The sequence below is a fragment of the Gobio gobio genome (assembly GCF_949357685.1).
Source record: "Gobio gobio genome assembly, chromosome: 9".
Lineage (NCBI taxonomy): Eukaryota > Metazoa > Chordata > Actinopteri > Cypriniformes > Gobionidae > Gobio > Gobio gobio.
The window spans coordinates 37685696-37704161 of NC_137115.1; the positions used below are offsets into that span (position 1 = coordinate 37685696).

Sequence of the window (18466 nt, forward strand, 5' to 3'; positions counted from 1 at the left end):
ATAAGTTTCAGAAATGTATTACATTTGCATGAAATATTATAAAAGCAATCTAATTTTCTTCATAATAATGTGCTCTGATGACTTATACAGGCAAGACCAGGGCCATCATGTATAAAACGCTCTATCGATTTCATCCTAAATCTAGATTTTGCAAACACACAAACATTTTTCAGATTTATAAAACCATGCATATACCAGAACAAACCCCAGTCAGCTAAATATTTTGCGTACATGCCTAGCTCCACCCCATCTCCTCCCTGAAATAATCATTTATGGAGCTCACAACGCCTAGTTTTGTCATGCATAATGTAATTTGCATATCATTCCCATATGAATATTCCCATCCACGTGATACCATGTTTAACGATGCAAGACTTTAGGAAAATATGAGATTCAGACTATAAATGCCATTTGTGCTGGCACATTACATTGCTAAAAATTCGGTATCCTTGTCTTAAGAATAATTCAATCCAAATTTGTCTGTACACAACACCAACAGGACACCTGCGTGCAGCAGAGGTTGTACATTACTGTGTCATCTGACCTATTTAAACCGTCATTATACCATCTACGGAGTCACATACGAATCACTGATCATTATGCGCGTGGAAATATTTTCTCAGAACATGAGTTCTCCTATTTAGAACAATTTTCAAGCAATCCTCACTGTAGTTAAAACATTAAAACACAGCATGCCACAGGGAAATTGTTTAAAAGTCCGCTACAAATATTTATTTAAATTCATATAAAAAAGGTTGTTACTTCTGGATAATGATTTTATGTAATTTGAGTGCGCATATTTAATCTAATTAATTTAATCATATTTAATTTAGTTCTGTTTACGTCATTAATTCACTCGCAACAGTAAAAGAGTTCATACGCATGGTCTAGAGCAGGTGTCTCCAAACTCGTTCCTGGAAGGCCACTGTCCTGCAGAGTTGATCTCCAACCCCAATTAAACACACCTGAACCAGTTAATCAGTGTCTTACTAGCGCCTTGTAAGACACTGATTAGCTGGTTCAGGTGTGTTTATTTGGGGTTGGAGCTAAACTCTGCAGGACAGTGGCCCTTCAGGACCGAGTTTGGAGACCCCTGGTCTAGAATGTCCGTACGGTGCGCACATTTATGCCTAGTTTCTTTTTTATAAATCCCGTTATGTTCGTGTAAGTTGCGTACGCACTTTTCAATGCCCATTTTGTGTGTACACAACGTTTATACGTCAGGCCCCAAATATATATTTTATTTAAAAAAAAAACATTTTCATTTAATTTGGAGTACTTTTATTTGTGCTTGTTTTCATTAATATATCTTATGCATTACTATTTAGGTTGAATATAATTTTATTTCAGTTTTAGTTTTCTAGTTAGTATTTATTTTCAGTTAGTAATTTTATTGCTTCAACTTAAACGTATAAAATATATTATACATGCATAGTATCTTCTACACAAACACATACACACAGAGAATCAAACCTACGCAAATCCCAGGGTCTATGTGTTTTGGCTCACAACCTGCAAGTGCTAAAACCCATGCTGTTTCTTGAGAGCCTGCGCAGTCCCAAACCTGCAGCCGCCTCATAAATCCAGCGAGAATCCTGTGTGCAAGCATTCACACTCCCGCATGACCTCACTGACACATCTTCATCCTCCGCTAGAGCTCCACAATCTGTCTCTCTCGCTGCATCTCACCCCCACTGGGCTTAAGCTCCGTTAGACCACCGGTAATATGTATAGAGTTGAGTTTTTATTTATTTATATATTTGTGTGTGTGTGTGTGTGCAAGAAACTGCCCATATTTGCAGGCTTTTCGTGAGGTTGGCTGACAGGGTTATGTGGAGTTCAGTAATTCGCTTGTAAGAGCACTAAAATGACAGATGCGTCCCCATCACCATACTTATTTGCAGAGATTTATACCTGTTGAAAAGTATGAATGTCTCTCATACTTTCATCTGCTTGAATTCACAGTCCTTCAATGCTAGATGAAGATGGTAATACATCACCCGAAAGCTCTCCTGGCCTATACAATAATCCCATATCAGTGAAGAGAAACATTCATGAGAGAAGTGTCATTAGATGTGAAGACGTTTTGAAAGCTTTTTCATGCAATAAATTCTTTGACTCCAAGGATGTATTTTAATTATGCCTGTATGCTGTGTGATTGTCGCTGTCTTACTGGTGTAGTTCACTAATTCGAGACATGAATTGCAGATGTAGTGAATTATGTGAGGACTTCCAAGTGTAACCAAGGAAATAGCAGTACTTTGCAAGGCAGCAAAAAAATTTAGCTAGTTATGTCCAGTCTTACGAATTTGCTTTTTTGTATAAATAAAATGGCTCATCTAAGCCGCTGTCGATGTTATCATGACACTCGGTAGGTATCTTGTTTTCAGTCAGCTGTCCCCGAGAAGCAACACAATGTAATATGCTGTGTGAACCACAGATAGTTAAATAGATATAAGAAAGAAAACCAATCTCTATGCAAATGTGCAAATTTTACAGTGACCATCACTTTCAGTTAGATTTTGCATGCTTTTATGTAAATGGGACATGACAATGTAAAATTTACAAAAAACGAATAAAAAAGCAAGATTAGAAATGATTTATAAAGCAAAACACTTTATGCTTTTTATTTGTATGTATATTTATATTTGTATATTTATTATTAATATTATATGATTTGTTTTACATTTATTTGTGGGGGGAAATATATATATAGATTGTGTTTTCATAGTTAGTTGATGCACACCACTAAAAACAGACATGGGTTAAAAGATTGATTTGTTCTGGATTTGGATTGGATCATTAGGATATTTAAGAATCGATACTAAATTGTTTAAATAAAAATAATTACTGAAAACTGTTATTTTTGCTTACTGCAGTACTTTTTTCAGCTACACTTTATTTTACACTATACAGTGTGTATATACATAAATAAAACTAAGTCAAGTCACAGTTTCAAAGCAGCTCTACGGATAACATGGAAATTATGCAACAAAATTTGTTTCGGCTCTACAGCCGCTCTAGAGAAAACAGTCATGTCATTGTCCAGCTCTGTTCAATTTTCATACAAAGGTGTTAATGCTGGCAGATCAGTAATGTAGTTATATTATAGAATATTTAGTGTCCCCGACTAAGCAAGCCAAAAGCCAAAGGCGACAGAGGCGATGGTGACAAGGAACCAAAACTCCATCAGGTGATAGAATGGAGAAAAAACCTTGGTAGTAACTTGTGTAGTAACAAGGACACCGTAAAATAAAGTGTTACCGTTTTTTTTCTTCTTCTAATTGTCTTCTAGTTAATCTGTCTATATCCTAATTTTCTTATAGTTAATCCGTCTATATTCTATCTTTTTTGAGATTCATGTGGGCAGTTGTAACCTTCATGCCACTGTAGTTTAGGTTCTAAGATGTAGAACCTGCCTGGCTACAGTTCTGTATTTCTCTTCAGTCGGACAGTTCCGCTTGGCCTCTGTAGTCTGCTGCTTCAAGACCCCTGTGGGACCTCCTGTTTACGACCTCTTCCCTTCAACCTACAGTTCACTCCACTGGGACATGCATGCGTGTTCCACCTGAAACAGCCAACCATACTGTATGCATGGAATCAAAATTGTATCAATATTTATCATGTCAACCATTTTTGTTCCTGTAAATGTTTAGTGTGTGTAATATCTTACTGTACTCATTTTATGTATGTTCAAGCCTATTGTTGTAGTTAGTTGTATTGCTTATTCATCTTTCGGGATCATTAATGCACACATCATCCTTCTGTCATTAAACTTAAACAGATGTCAGGAACTAAGAGACAGAGGCAGTTAACTTGATGTTGTCCCGGACTTTAATTGATGACAGATTGATATGTCTTACAGACATGGAGACTGTACTGCAAAACGGGGTTACTTTTTAAATTGCTCTCACGGTTTTGGTGCATTTTTTTTAAAGGTGCACTATGTAACTTTTCCGTCCATTAGAGGTCACCTGTTCAAAACAAAGGCGTAGTTTAATGACGCCACGTTTGAGCGCAGAGTCTTGGGACATGTGGTCTCTACCATAGATATACATAATAAAGGCTAGATGTCTAGTCCGCGCTGCTGGCCAATGGAGGTCGACGTCCGCACTTGGCAGCCATCTTGTCACAGTCAGCTCGCTCACTCGTAACATTGTGTTTTAATGGGGCATGTACTTTTTAAATAATCATAACTTGCTCAATTTTCTACTGATTTTCAAACTGTTTGGTTTGTTATAAACGTCAGAGATGCAGTTATGACACTGAATACTTATGAATAATTATTCATAATTTGTTCAAGCATCCAGAATTATAGCCACGTTAATAACGTTTGAAAGAAACCAAACCATTTGTAAATCCGTCAAGATTTCAGCAAGATAAGAGTATTTGTGTTTGTGCATATCACTCACCTTACATCAGGTATTACAGAGCCCGCCAGAAAGCTTGCCTGTGACAAGATGGCCGCCGGTGATGACGATAGAGACTCCGCCGTAAGACATCTAGCCTTTAGTATGTATATCAATGGTCTTTACCTCACAGCTGGTGGAAAAGAATCGGGATAGGACTCGGGCAGAAATCATGTTCATGGATGCTATTATTAACATTACTGGAGTATGAAGCAGAGCAAGACCGGGTGTTGTGGAGCTGAACAAGGCAGCTGGATCGATTGTTGATAAGATGAAGGCAACACACGCCTCACGAGCAGCGGGACTTTTATTATTACATAGTCGCTGGCGCAACTTCCGCTTTTCCGGTCATGAGTATGAGACCTCCTATTGTTGTAGTTGATGGTGATGGTGGTGATGGATGAGATGGTGATGGATGAGATGGTGATGGATGAGATGGTGATGGATGAGATGGTGATGGTAGTCCAGTGGGTTAAACCATGGAACTGACATGCAGAAGGTTGCTGGTTCGATCCCAGCGGTCACCACCAGTGTGTCCTTGAGAAAGGCACTTTACTCAATGTTGCTCTAGGGGGATTGTCCCTGTAATATGGGCACTGTAAGTCGCTTTGGATAAAAGCATCTGCCAAATGCATAAATGTAAAATGTAAATGTATGAGGTAACGCAGCTCTGATTATTATATTAGATACATCTGAGGTTGTTGAAAATGAAGTTATGATATTACTCTGTGCATTCGCTCGGCGGCTGCTATGACACTTGTTGCACACTGCAGTGAGAGTACAGCGTTTCCCAAAATAAAACAGGAAACCGAGGGTAACGCAGATACGGCGCAATCGACGTGCGACTCCCTCACACGTCGTGGTTCCTTGGTTAAAATGGCAATTTCTCACGATTTACAAATAGTTGGAAACATTTGGGATATTGTAAGTACTCAACTGAACAAAATATATAACACTGGCCTAGTGGTTTTGGTTTTACTGAAAATTTTTTACATAATATAAATATAAATATTAAATCTCAGACTTTGATTGGTTACCATTATTTATATATATATATATATATATATATATATATATGTCATTTCTGCCACACCTAAATGTACATTTATGTTTTGGTCTATTATTTAAAAAAAAACCTCTCTGGTGGCATGCGGTCACCATATTCATAGCTGTGTGCCTGTCAGGACTTATAGTAAAGGTTATGTCATTTGGGATATGCTCTGTACATCTGTGCTACATAACATGATTACATGGGAAGTGGCCTGTTATAGACATTTCCCCTGTGAGTAATAATGTGCTCTTTGTCTGAAGCAGAGATGACCAAAAACAGGACAAAAAAATCAATATTGTATAGTACAGCTGGACATTAATGCAGAACACATACTCACTGTCTCATATCATTCTGTTAGTGAGTCAGCAGGGAGGGGAAAAAATTCTCTAAGTTACAATAAATGGTGTATTGGGCTGACTAAATTGTTCACAAATAACCTTTAGGGGAAATGCTTTGTTAATACTTCCCACATTAATCTTTAATATGAGCAGATGAACAGATGTACTGTACATAACATCTTTTAGGGGTGATGAAAATGAAAAATCTGCCTTTTACTCACAATGTTCCGAATGTGTGGAATACAAAAGGAGATTTATACTGTTCTTTTCCATAGATTGAAAATGGAGGCGAATGCTAGCAAGCTCTAAAACTGACAAAAAGTACCATAAAACTAGCATAGAAATAGTCCATATGAGTTTCTAGCTGAAAAATGTCCCCTCCGCTGCAGATCTCAAATATCATTTGCAGTTCTATGTTGCATTATTTAACTTATGAAACATGCATTTGTCATCACTGATGCCAAAAATGAAGATTAAAAAAAAATTACTTAAATTTTGGTCTGTTCCTCACAAATTTTCATAAGGCTTTGAATATGACGTACAAGTCATATGATTAACTGTGGTTCAACTGTGTCTGTTCTCATTCACTATCATTGTACTCAAATTAACAGTGTTAACCTCCCGGCTAACATTTCCTTTTGTGTTCTGCAGAAGAAAGTAAGTAATACAGGTTTGGAATAACATGAGAGCGAGTAAACATTCATTTTTGGGTGAATTATCCCTTTAATGGCGATTGATGTGGCCTTGAAGTAATCACTTGTGTGTTTGTTTGCCATCCGTGCCGAATGAGTTCCGTGTTTGGAGGAAGTCATAAAATTGCCCGAGGGTGTCCTCGATCCAAAATCAACATGAAAAAGAAGGCGTACTGAACTCTGCAGCTGCTCTACTGGGAACTATACAATGTATCCCCCTTTTACTTAACGTGTAAAATATTCAAACACTCCATAAATACTCTGAAATCATTTTCATGTTGGAGTGTTTAATATCAGCACTGCGGTATGATGGATTGGCACCTTTATGAGGCCATATCTTGTTTATTTTATAAAGTCTGTAAAAGCCGGCTGTACGAGACAGAGATAAATGCGGCGCTGCCTTTAGCTGTGACGTCAAGCTGTACTCATTGACCAGCAGTCAGTGACGCTACGTTTATTATTCTGGCCTCTGAAAAATGTGGAAAATGTGTGTCTACATTTGGCCGACAGTTTTAAATTGTTTGCAGTGACTGGAGATGCAAAGGTCTGATTCTCGTTAACCATCACAGGCCTCGCAAGGATTGATGTCGCGATGAAACCGTAGTACGTGCATGTGGTACAGAATGTATTGAATAACACTTAAAACTCCAACAATCGCTCATGAAGTTTTACTCGTGTTCCAGATTGTGCTAGTGTTTATTTTTCTGATCTCGATTTACTTGCTGTTGGATCTGCTGCTTTTTTTCTTAATTTTTATTTCTTATTTAATACAGTTGGAAATCTTTGACTTATTGGTCAGTCTTGGTGTTGATTTACTAACGAGACCTTGTCCAGACTTGAGCTCAAGGGTTTAAAGTCATACAGGAAAAAAAATATTCCGCCATATCCACTTTGTTCTCATCTACGTTTTGTTTTTCATGCAGAAATTGCCTCCCTAGAACCTTGCCTTAACCCTTAAACGCATGAATGTAACATAGATGGATCTCTACCTCTCGCGAAAATATAAAACTCTCCTGATATTAGAGCAACAATTAAGAATACAATAAAATATATTTTGTTACCTTTTGGAGTTTGGAAGGGTTCAGTTTAAGCAGATGTTTTATACCATCATCACTGTCCTCATCAGAGCTAATTTTCCAGTACATCCAGCATCTTGTGGCTCATATTCGCCATCTCAAACATATTCTCAAAATTATCATTTTCAACATCTTCAAAATTAATATTTTGATCGCTGACAGCTTCTTCACCAGATCCACCATCAAGTGACAGTGACACTAATATTTAATTGCGTTCAGTGCTTGCTCTGCAGTAAATTGCTGAGCCATTTTAGGTTTTGCTGATGATACTTCCTATTCTTTTGTTTTCTGCCTGCGGTAACTATGAGTGAAACATCACTTCATCATTGTGTATCAGACATTGCCACATTGTAGAATAAAGGTGAATTGCACTTATTCAGTCATCAAAAATGTAATTACTGTTGTACAGAAGAAAAAAAAATACTTGCACCATAACACACCTTGGGTCGTTAGTGACCCTATAAAAAATGTTCAAAAAATGAATGGGAAAACGGGCATTCTTTTGTAATTTTATTACGTTTTTCTTGTCATATTGTTTATAATGAATTTATTGAGGAATACTAAGAAGGCTGATGTCTAACTTTAAAAAATGAATGAGGAGGAGAGTAGTGAATGACGTCCCAGGTTACCAAAGACACAAGGTATGCGTTTAAGTGTTAAAACGTCATTATATAAAAATCTATACAAAATCAGGCCAAACTACAATGCTTCTGAAAAGATTTTTTGTTCAGTTGTTGTTTTTTTATTGCATACTTATTAAGTCTCTTTTTCCAAAATTAAATCAATGTTCCTTTTTTGTATGTTGCAAGTTGGATGTACCTAGCTTCATTTCTTTTGTTTTATGAATTTGAATATGTTTTGTCTGCCATGCGATTTTGCCTCATTACATCATTACATTTTTATGATCAATAAAAAAATGCTTCCAGTTTGGACTGAAAGTTGTTCTTTTTCTTATCTAGTCTCTTTTTCTAAATGTAATCAAGTTCCTTTTTTGCATGTTTTTGATTGATTGTGCCTAGCCTAATTTCTTTTATTGTATGAATTTGAATATGTTTGATTCTGCTTTTTTAAACAATTCAGTAATTTTGTGTTCTCATCTGTTGTTTTCTCTGTTTGTTTCTCAGAAGAAGAACCTGCACCTGCTGTTGAGCGTGTTCCTGTTGGGCTTCTGGGGTATCATCCTTCTGGCTTGCCGTCTTTACTGGATGGGCAACAAACCTCCAAACTTCTCCAACTCGGACAACCCTGCAGCAGATTGCCCCTGTTTCCTGACTAGAACGCTAACGTTCTTTTTCCTCCCCGCCATGAACGTTTGGCTCCTCCTGTGCCCTGACATGCTGAGTTTTGATTGGTCAATGGACGCCCTGCCTCTTCTGAGGAGCATTGCAGATTGGCGAAACCTCCACACCGTTGCCTTCTACGCCTCGCTTCTGACGCTGGCGTGGTTTGGACTTCGCCAATACCCAACCAAAAATAAGGAGACCAACGGGAAAGCCCATCATGTAGCAAACGGGAAGTCCACAAACGGACACAGTTGTAGCTCTGATTATGAACACTCAACTTTTTACTCAAACTCAGTGCACGTGAATGGAACAAACGGTACTGCAAAACACTATTCGCCATCTTTACCCACCACAGAAAGTTTGGTGGTCTTCTCATTGGGCCTGCTGGCCATTCCGTTCCTGCCTGCCACCAATCTGTTCTTCTATGTGGGCTTCGTGGTGGCGGAGCGAGTACTGTACATCCCTAGTATGGGCTTCTGCCTGTTGGTAGCAGTGGGGATGAGAGCTTTATATGTTAGATTGAGGAGGAAGTCCTCCAGAACTTTGGTTCTGGGCTGCTCTGCCGCCCTGGTCCTTCTCTTTGGGATTAAGACAGCGTTGAGGAACCGTGACTGGCAGAACGAGGAGATGCTATATAAATCTGGAATATCTGTGAACCCTGCTAAAGGTAATATAGTCCAAGTAATTCAGGAGATTCAACCACCTATTGCATGTCTGCTCTACCTATTTTTTGTTCCCTATATTATTATATAATTATTCAAAGATATTATTATCACTATCAGAAGCTTTCAAGATTGTTCTCTGTTCCAGTGTTATTTTAGTATCATTGAGATTGTTTATAGTTTTTATAATAATAATATAATATTTAAAAGTTGTTGTTTTTTCAAGTTGCATTTCAAATTTTGTCTTTTTTTATTTTTTTAGTCAGTTTTATTTTAGTTTTAGTTATTTTGGTACATATACGTTAAACTAAATGAAAATGAGAAATTTTGCCTTGGCAACTAGCTGAAATAAAATTAATTTACGCTTTTTTATTTAAATATATTGTTATTAAATTTCAATTAACGAATATTATTTAATGTAACTAAAATGTTTTTATAGTTTTTATTTTAGTTGACTATAATAACCCTGCTCTATTCAGACCATAATTCTAGTTTATTTAGCCATATTGTAGTATTTAGTTACCCAAAGATCCATCAACAGTACAACCAGGAGATTACTTGATGAGGTGAAAGCAGGATGTGTTGCGATCATTTATTTCCCCAAAATAAATAAATGCTACTGCAAACCAAAAATGAATCATGAAAAGTTTTGAGGCTTGAGGTTTCTTAATTTCTGTACTTCTTTTAGAGTTTAGTGGTCTATTACTCAGATTTTTATTTATATATAAAAATTTTATTTATATTTTTTAACTAAGTGATGTTGACATTTACGAAGTGTAAAGAACCAAACCACAAATGCCTTTTTTTTCCCCATTTCCTTTCCAATGCCATTTTTTTGTTGCTATTGCTAATTTCCATTAACTCAGAAAATATTACTTATTTTATTGTAAGCAAGAGATCTAGTGCATGCAGAATAATTTAGAAGTTCCCTCACTTTATCACTCACATGGATTCATGCATCAAATCCATTTTGTGTGTGGAGGAGAGCCACTGAACTGTTAAATGATCGTCCTCTCTGATTAAATTCAATCTATTAATGACAGCCCGTTATCTTCATTTGTGAAATCTCCCAAATTGATTATCACAATTTAATTTAAATCATTTATCAAGCCAGACTGCATCAATATGACTTTGTAATTACCTCCCCGTGATTCAATTTTACAGACTATGGCACAGATACTATGCATGGGTAGCGTCTAAGATTGCATTATTTTAATGTAATTTACTTTTTTTCCTTGCTTGTGCTTCTCTTAAGCAGTATTAGCCTTTGTGCATTTCAGTTTCTGTATCCAGTTTACTGCCTTTGTGCCTTGGAAGCACAAAACATTTTCATAAAATTTCACAATGTTGCACCATAACCTAACCGCAACCAAAATGCAACAGTCTGGAGACCACATCAAAGATAGACCAATAGTGTAACAAACAAAATGACATGCAAATTACATAATTCACTTACTAGAAAAAAATGTACCTCACTGCAACATGCATGTTATGTTTTAGTTGATAAATACGTGTTTATACAACCATAATAAAATGTCTTGGAATTTATTTATTTATTTTAATTCCTCCCTGGTGCGGTTTTGCTTTAAAACATCATTCATTTTTATAATCAATAGAAAATATATATAATAATATTATTATTATTTTAAGTTTAAGGTTAGGTTTTTTGCAATTGCATACTTACCTAGTCTCTGTTTTTCTGAGGGAAAAAAATAGTTTTTTTTTTATTTAATTTTTATTTTATTTTATTACAAGTATTTTGTAGGTTGTTTGTCCATCAATTCCAGCTGTGTCTAGACTCATTTCTTTTGTTCTATTATTTAAATATGCTTTATTCTCCTTCCTCAGCCTGGGGTAACTTGGGAAACGTCCTCAAGAACCAGGGAAAGGTGGCGGAGGCCGAGCAAGCTTACAGGAACGCTCTGTACTATCGGAGGAACATGGCTGACATGTTGTATAACCTGTGAGTGAGCGAACTTCCTCCTTGCGGCAGACTCTATCGATCTGTCCTATTAAATCTGAGGAAATCTCCTGAGAGGCCAGACTATGACTGTCCCCAGATTCATCAGCCTTCCAGAAGACGTTGACAGGGACCCCCCTAGACACATTAACCCCCACTGTCAGGGCATGAAGGCACTTAATACATAATTCATATACCGCACACGTTTGGGCTATTCAGATATCCATATAAAGCAGTGGGAATGGGAATCCTTAGGCACCTCACATTTCGATTTGGCTTTAATTCATCAGAGAGTCGTGATGTGATTACAAAACGATTTTCGATGCATCTCAATTTTTCAACCAGCGCATACATACCCACTTTTTAATAATAAACAGCATTATATTATTAATAATTATCAATGAAATAAGTAAAGATTAATAATTCTTAATCATTTAGAACTATTATAATCTGGTTTCTATTTTAATTGTTTAATTACATTTTTGTCTATTTCTGCAGAATAATTTGAAAACCCATCACAGGGCATTTTGGGGAAAACATTTCTGGTTTCCTTCTGAAATATTAGTATAAAAGTTTTAAAAAAATATATATATATTTCACGCAAAGTCGATTTCATAGATAGGCTATGTATCTCAAATATAATTGACTATAATGGTTTATTTATGACCTTTTAAATCTTTTGACCATTTTTTGAAACTGTTCTTGTTTTTGTTTTTTTGCAGGGGTCTTTTGCTCCAGGAAAACAATAGATTCTCAGAGGCCCTCCACTACTATAAGCTGGCCATTGGGAGCAGGCCAACGCTGGCTTGTAAGTACAGCTCCTCTTTTTATGAACAATTTCAAGCCTTCTAAGTCTTCCCTGTGTCCAGGCAACTACAAATTGAAAGGTGTGTGTGTGTGTGTGTGTGTGTGTGTGTGTGTGTGTGTGTGTGTGTGTGTGTGTGTGTGTGTGTGTGTGTGTGTGTGTGTGTGTGTGTGTGTGTGTGTGTGTGTGTGTGTGTGTGTGTGTGTGTGTGTGTGTGTGTGTGTGTGTGTGTGTGTGTGTGTGTGTGTGTGTGTGTGTGTGTGTGTGTGTGTGTGTGTGTGTGTGTGTCGTTCTCGGATGAAGTCCAGCATTAAAGAAATAATGATTATTCACAGGCCTAAACAGTTGCTCTGTCTCTTGTCAAGGAATGATAGACGTTTGATTTGATTTCAGCAGGGGAGGACAATCGAGGCCAAAAATCCTTTCATACTATTTGGCAAATATGGATGCATTTGCTTGTCCCATATCCGGACAAATGTGTGTGCTATTTTTGTCCGTTTTAAGGATTCTCATCGAATTTCCCATGTTGTTTTTAGTGTCATGGGAGGAAATTCTTGCTGCTCTGCTTAAATTAGTAGATTTGCCCAGAAAATGATCATGATATGTGCAGTGGGGCCTTGGGATTTCTTAAGTTCAAGTTTTGCTTTTCAAAACGATGCGACATTTTTGGAATGAACTTGCAGGTCAGTCAGTGTATAATTAGGCTGAGAAGTCTGTAACAGATCTGTAATAGTGTGAGATCAGAGCATGCACATGTTGCAGCCTTCAAGAGAGTGATGGATGTCTTTGCTGCATGAGTCGTGATGGATTGTCCCGTTCTGTGATGTAAACTCATTTCTATGTGTGGTTCTGTTTGTGTATATGTTCTATTAAGAGCATCAGAATTAAGCCGGCAGCTGGAGTGGATATTCCCCTGCTGACTTAGAGTTGATTCTGGCCAGGTGGATAGTGAATATGTATTGGCACCTTATCGACTAGACTGCAGGCCGCGCTGATCTGCATAAATCAACTAGTCCATTCCACTAACCCCAGTGGAAGGCTTTCTTTGAGCCTCAATAAGCCTCATTACCTTTTGCACGGATATTCACCCTTTTTTTTCTCTCTCATTCAGCCGCCTACTTGAACACAGGAATTGTCCTGATGAACCAGGGCCGTCTAGAGGAGGCCAAGCGCACCTTTGTCACTTGTGCCGATATCCCAGATGAAAACCTGAAGGACCCTCATGCACACAAGAGCTCAGTCACCAGCTGCCTGTATAACCTGGGAAAGCTTCTTCATGAACAGGGTCACCAGGAGGTGAGCAGATCTTTGCACAGTTAAACCCTTTAGTTTTAAATCTGTTCACATCAAGTGTGATGTGATTAAATGAAATGACCAATGCTTTAAATGCGAAGTGTGTAATTTCTGAACCTTTTCAAACTGGTTTCACAGGACACACAAAAAAGTGAACCTGAATTTCAGACTTGGTGTTAAGAACTTTTGTTTAAAATGTTTGTTTGCTTGGAATTAAAAGGCTTTTAGTCTGAGTGCTTCGTTATGCTTATAGTTGTGTTTTTTTTATTGAATTATTGTTGTTATCCATTTTTAGGAGGCCATATCAGTTTATAAAGAAGCGATACAGAAGATGCCCAGACAGTTTGCCCCACAGAGCCTTTATAATATGATGGGTAAGTCTGTCTCTTTTCCACTCTCTAGAATACTATATATATATATATATATATATATATATATATATATACACACGCACGCACACACAAGCTGTAGCCTATATGTTATTGCTGTCTATAGCAGCATATTTGTTGTATTTTTATCTCTTAGAGGATGGTATTGGTAATAATGAGCATTGAAAAGAATACAATTGGAAGTATACAATAACGTTCAAAGGTTTGCGGTCAGTAAGATTTTTAAAAATGTTTTTGAAAGCAGTGTTTTATAAACATTTTAACAATATTATTAAGATTTTAAATAACTGGTTTGTACTTTTAATATATTTTAAAATGTAATTTATTCCTGTAATGGCAAAGCTGGGGTTTTTTTTGTACTTTTTTTTAGGATTATTTGATGAATAGGAAGTAAAAAAAAAACAGCTTTTTATTTAAAAGTAGAAATCTTTTGTAATACTATACGTCTTTACCGTCAATTTTGATTAATTTAATGCATCTTACTAAATAAATTATAATTTCTTTTTTCTTTTTTTTAAATGAAGGAAAAAAAATTATTAAATAAAAATAACAATGTAATATTATTGCAGTGTCTTGTTTTTAGGCAGATTTTTTTCTGAAAGCACTGGGTTTTAAGGCTTTAAGCTATCTACAAAAACAAGATAAGCTAGTTAAACTGTCTACAAGATAATTAAATATATTTGAACTTAAATCAATATTTCTTGTGCATGTACAGTGTTTATTTGGTAAGCATAAGTGTAATAAGTGGGATAATGTACAGTCAACAGATCATTGCAAAATAAACCCCTTCAGGGTGATACAAACCCTCAGTGTCAGCTTTATTTTGTGACTGACTGTACATTATATTTTACACACTATAAGTGTAACTCCATATTGTCTTACAAGAGTGGGTCTGTAAGTGTATCGTTTCTTTTTCTCATGGACCCATTTCCAAAGCTTTCTTTGATCTGTATAGAATTGATTTTGTCAGATTGAGTCAACAGCTTCACAAACAAGATAAGTTAGAAGCTTTGCACAACACAGAGAGCGTGAGAATTGTTTTCCCATTTTATTTAAAGCATGGGAGCAAACTGTTGGATTTTAATATCTTATGCAAGACATTTACCAACCCACAGCTTGTAGTCTTTCCCTCCCATCTCATTTTCTCACAATTATCTCCTCATAACTGTATTCTGTCCTCCTTTTCCCATGTTTGATTCTCCCCAAGCTCATTTGTCTTCGTCTTTTTTGTGTTCTTGTGTTTGTTTTCGCTGTTTCAACTGTATTGAGCTCATTTTAACAGCCAAAATTGTCAGCTGTCTTCTCTGACCTACTAAGCCAAATACAACTTTACTGAGGAAATCAGATTGTTTCGAAATATTAAACAATCCTTTTAAATTGATAAATAGACCAACATGTGTATGTTTTGGATATTTGGGCCAATGACAAATAAAGCTTCAAAAAAAGTTTTTTATCTTTTCAAAATGGATGTAATGCATATTTTAGAGTCAGAAACAATGCGTTAATAACAAGTTTCAATTGGTAAATAATATTTCAAAGTGTTTAAAAATAATCTTTTGGCTTTTTTTGCCAGAAGTAATATTTGTTGCGTCACCCGACATTTTGGGGGTTTAAGATAACAAAACATAAAATAATATTTATTATTTGAATGTACTGAAAATGAATTAGGGTTTATAGAATAAATCAATAAATAGGTTTAAAGAATAAAGTGATACATGTCATGCATTTATACAATTATTTTAAAAGGAATGCACTTTGACACAGAAATTTGCATGTCATGTCATTGACCCATTTCTGGTTAAAATGTTGGGGTAAGTAACTTTTTTTTAAATGTTTTTGAAAGAAGTCTCTTATGTTCACCAAGGCTGCATTTATTTGATCAAAAATACAGTAAAACAGTAATATTGTGAAACATTTTTACAATGTAACTCTTTTCTGTTTTAGCATATTTTGAAATGTAATTTATTCCTGTCGTTGTAAAGCTTTTTGGACTCTTTGGAAACAATAATGTATCTCTATTGCACAAAACAAATAATTGGAGTGACAAATGAAGAATTGTGTTTGTGTAAGATTTGCTGAATGAGTCAGAGTTGTATTTCTGCAAAATCGAATGGGTTATCCAAAGCAATATTGTCGAGAGTTTAGTGTGACATCATCATAATTTTGGACTGTGATTAGTGATGTTGTTTTTTCTTTATAATAGCTGAAAATTTCAGAGTTATTTGACTTGAGGCTGTTTTAATGACCCACGTGTCCTACATTTGACACCAACATGACACAGACAGAGTTGTATTCAGACTGGCGGGTCATGTGAAACCCCAGTGTAGTCACGTATCCTCTGCTTATGTTATTTTTGCTCTAATTACATTACATTAACAATGTTTAGGCTGTGTTATCTCCGTGAAGTAGCTGTGATTCGCTCTTCTGTAATAATCTGTCTGAGAGGAGCGTGTGTGTTATTGCAGAAGGGTGGGAGCTTGAGGATGGCTGAGGTATTAGATGATGTTTAAAGGATAGGAGTGTTTGTTTATACTCGTGTCTTAAGGAGTCTGGATTTATAAGAGTAGAGTTGGCGCTAGGACAGTTGCTCTGCTGAAGACCAAAGGGGCAGTGTTTTTAGAGAAGTATACATAGTTTTTTGTTTCTTATATATAGTTTTTTTATTAAAAAAAAAAATTGTTAATCAATTAATTTATTTGTGGTTTTTGCCATTTTAGAGTGTGCTTTAATTAGTTTTGCTCAGTAAGTATTTACAATTTTTAACTTTAACTTGTAACTTTTTATGCTCAATCCAAAATGAACACTGATGAAGTGCGAGTAAATATTCTTAAGGAAATATTTGTATTTTTTACGAAATATTTCTATTTCAAATTAATCCTGTTCTTTTGAACTTTCTATTCATCTTACATCATATTAGAATCTGAAAAATATTAGAATCATTTCTGAAGGATCACGTGACTCTGAAGACTAGAGTAATGGCTGCTGTTGCCATAACAGAAATACACTATAAATAACATATAAATATATAATATTATTGCAGTTAAAATAAATAAATAAATACATTAAAAAAAAAATATATATATATATATATATATGTATGTGTATATGTGTATGTGTATATATATGTATGTATGTGTATATGTATATGTTTTTTGTTTTTTTTACTGCAATAATATAATATTTTGCAATAGTATTTTTTTTATTGTACTTTTTGAGCAAATATATGCAGCCTGGGTGAGGATAAGAGACTTCCAAAAAGGCCATTAGCAGGATTATTTTAATATAAAATTGCTAAATTATCTAATATAAATATTCGAATGTAATAAATAATTGAATGTCTGCTGGTCACTAAACAACCACCCAGATTAATGTTGGTTTCACTCAACTCTCATTTTACATAAATTAAGGAAGGCTCCAGAATCACATTTCATCGGATGTAAGACTTTTTTGGGTAATTTACAGTTGACTCTATGGGATAAACCATGGCGAGGGGGGTGGTTATGTGCTTCCTTAACTTCTGACATGTTGACCTGACCCATGTCTCCTCCCCTCACAGGAGAGGCCTACATGAGGCTGAACAAACTGACAGAGGCAGAACACTGGTATAAGGAATCTCTCCGATCCAAACCGGACCATATACCTGCACACCTCACTTACGGCAAGCTCCTGGCTTTGACGGTAAACTCACACTCTAATTAACATTAACCGAATAAGGGGTTGAGTTACCCAGCTGTTAAAGAGGCCATATTATGCCCTTTTACAATATCTTTGAGGTCTACTAGAATATGTTTTCATGCTTGAAAGTTCAAAAACGCATTGTTTTTCACGTTTTACAATGTTGCAGCACCTTCCCACTCTGTCAGTAGCTCTTTTTAATACCTGTCTCTATGAAGCCCCTCCGTCTGAAAAGCACAATATATATACTCTGATTGGTCGGCTGGACCAGTGTGTTGTGATTGGTCAACCGCTTCAAGTGCGTTTTAGAAACTTGAAGTTTCAGCTTCTCAGGTGTAAACACTAACACTTGGACATGCCAACATCTAACTACTAAAGCAACTTAACCAGGCCTTGCCCCCCTCTTTTTTTGCATATTGTGACATCTACATTCCCGGAAAAAACTCAAGACTATAATCGAGGCATTTCAGACCTTTTTCATGCTCAAACAGCAACATTACTCAAGAAAACATACTCATCTTTAAATTGTTAGGCTAGTAAACAAAAGTTTGCAAGTTTAAAAATAGTAAATCAAAAAGGTCACCCATAAACTATCCATTGCTCGAGCTCATAATGCTGATAGTTTCATAATAAAATTAATATTCTGTCATTATTTATTATCCCTTTTCTGTATGACATTCGTTCTTCTGTGGAACACAAAAGAAGGAATTGTGAATAATTCTTTTTGTCCTTATAATAAAAGTCAAAGGGTTCCCAAACAACATTGGACCTCATTCATTTTACAGACAAAACATCAGATAAATGACGAATTAGGAACCTAGTAAACATCCTTA

The 18466-nt window shown here is 35.9% G+C and overlaps 1 protein-coding gene across 2 annotated transcripts in view; it reads left to right on the forward strand.

Moving 5' to 3' along the window:
* tmtc2b (transmembrane O-mannosyltransferase targeting cadherins 2b) overlaps positions 1 to 18466 on the forward strand; it is a 125897-nt gene that overhangs the window by 85329 nt on the left and 22102 nt on the right. For both annotated transcript variants that reach the window (XM_079825510.1, XM_079825509.1), the window contains exons 3-8: positions 8691 to 9516; positions 11360 to 11474; positions 12194 to 12279; positions 13388 to 13572; positions 13865 to 13943; positions 17515 to 17636. In XM_079825510.1, coding sequence (XP_079681636.1) covers positions 8691 to 9516; positions 11360 to 11474; positions 12194 to 12279; positions 13388 to 13572; positions 13865 to 13943; positions 17515 to 17636 — 1413 coding nt within the window. The remainder of the gene's footprint in view (positions 1 to 8690; positions 9517 to 11359; positions 11475 to 12193; positions 12280 to 13387; positions 13573 to 13864; positions 13944 to 17514; positions 17637 to 18466) is intronic.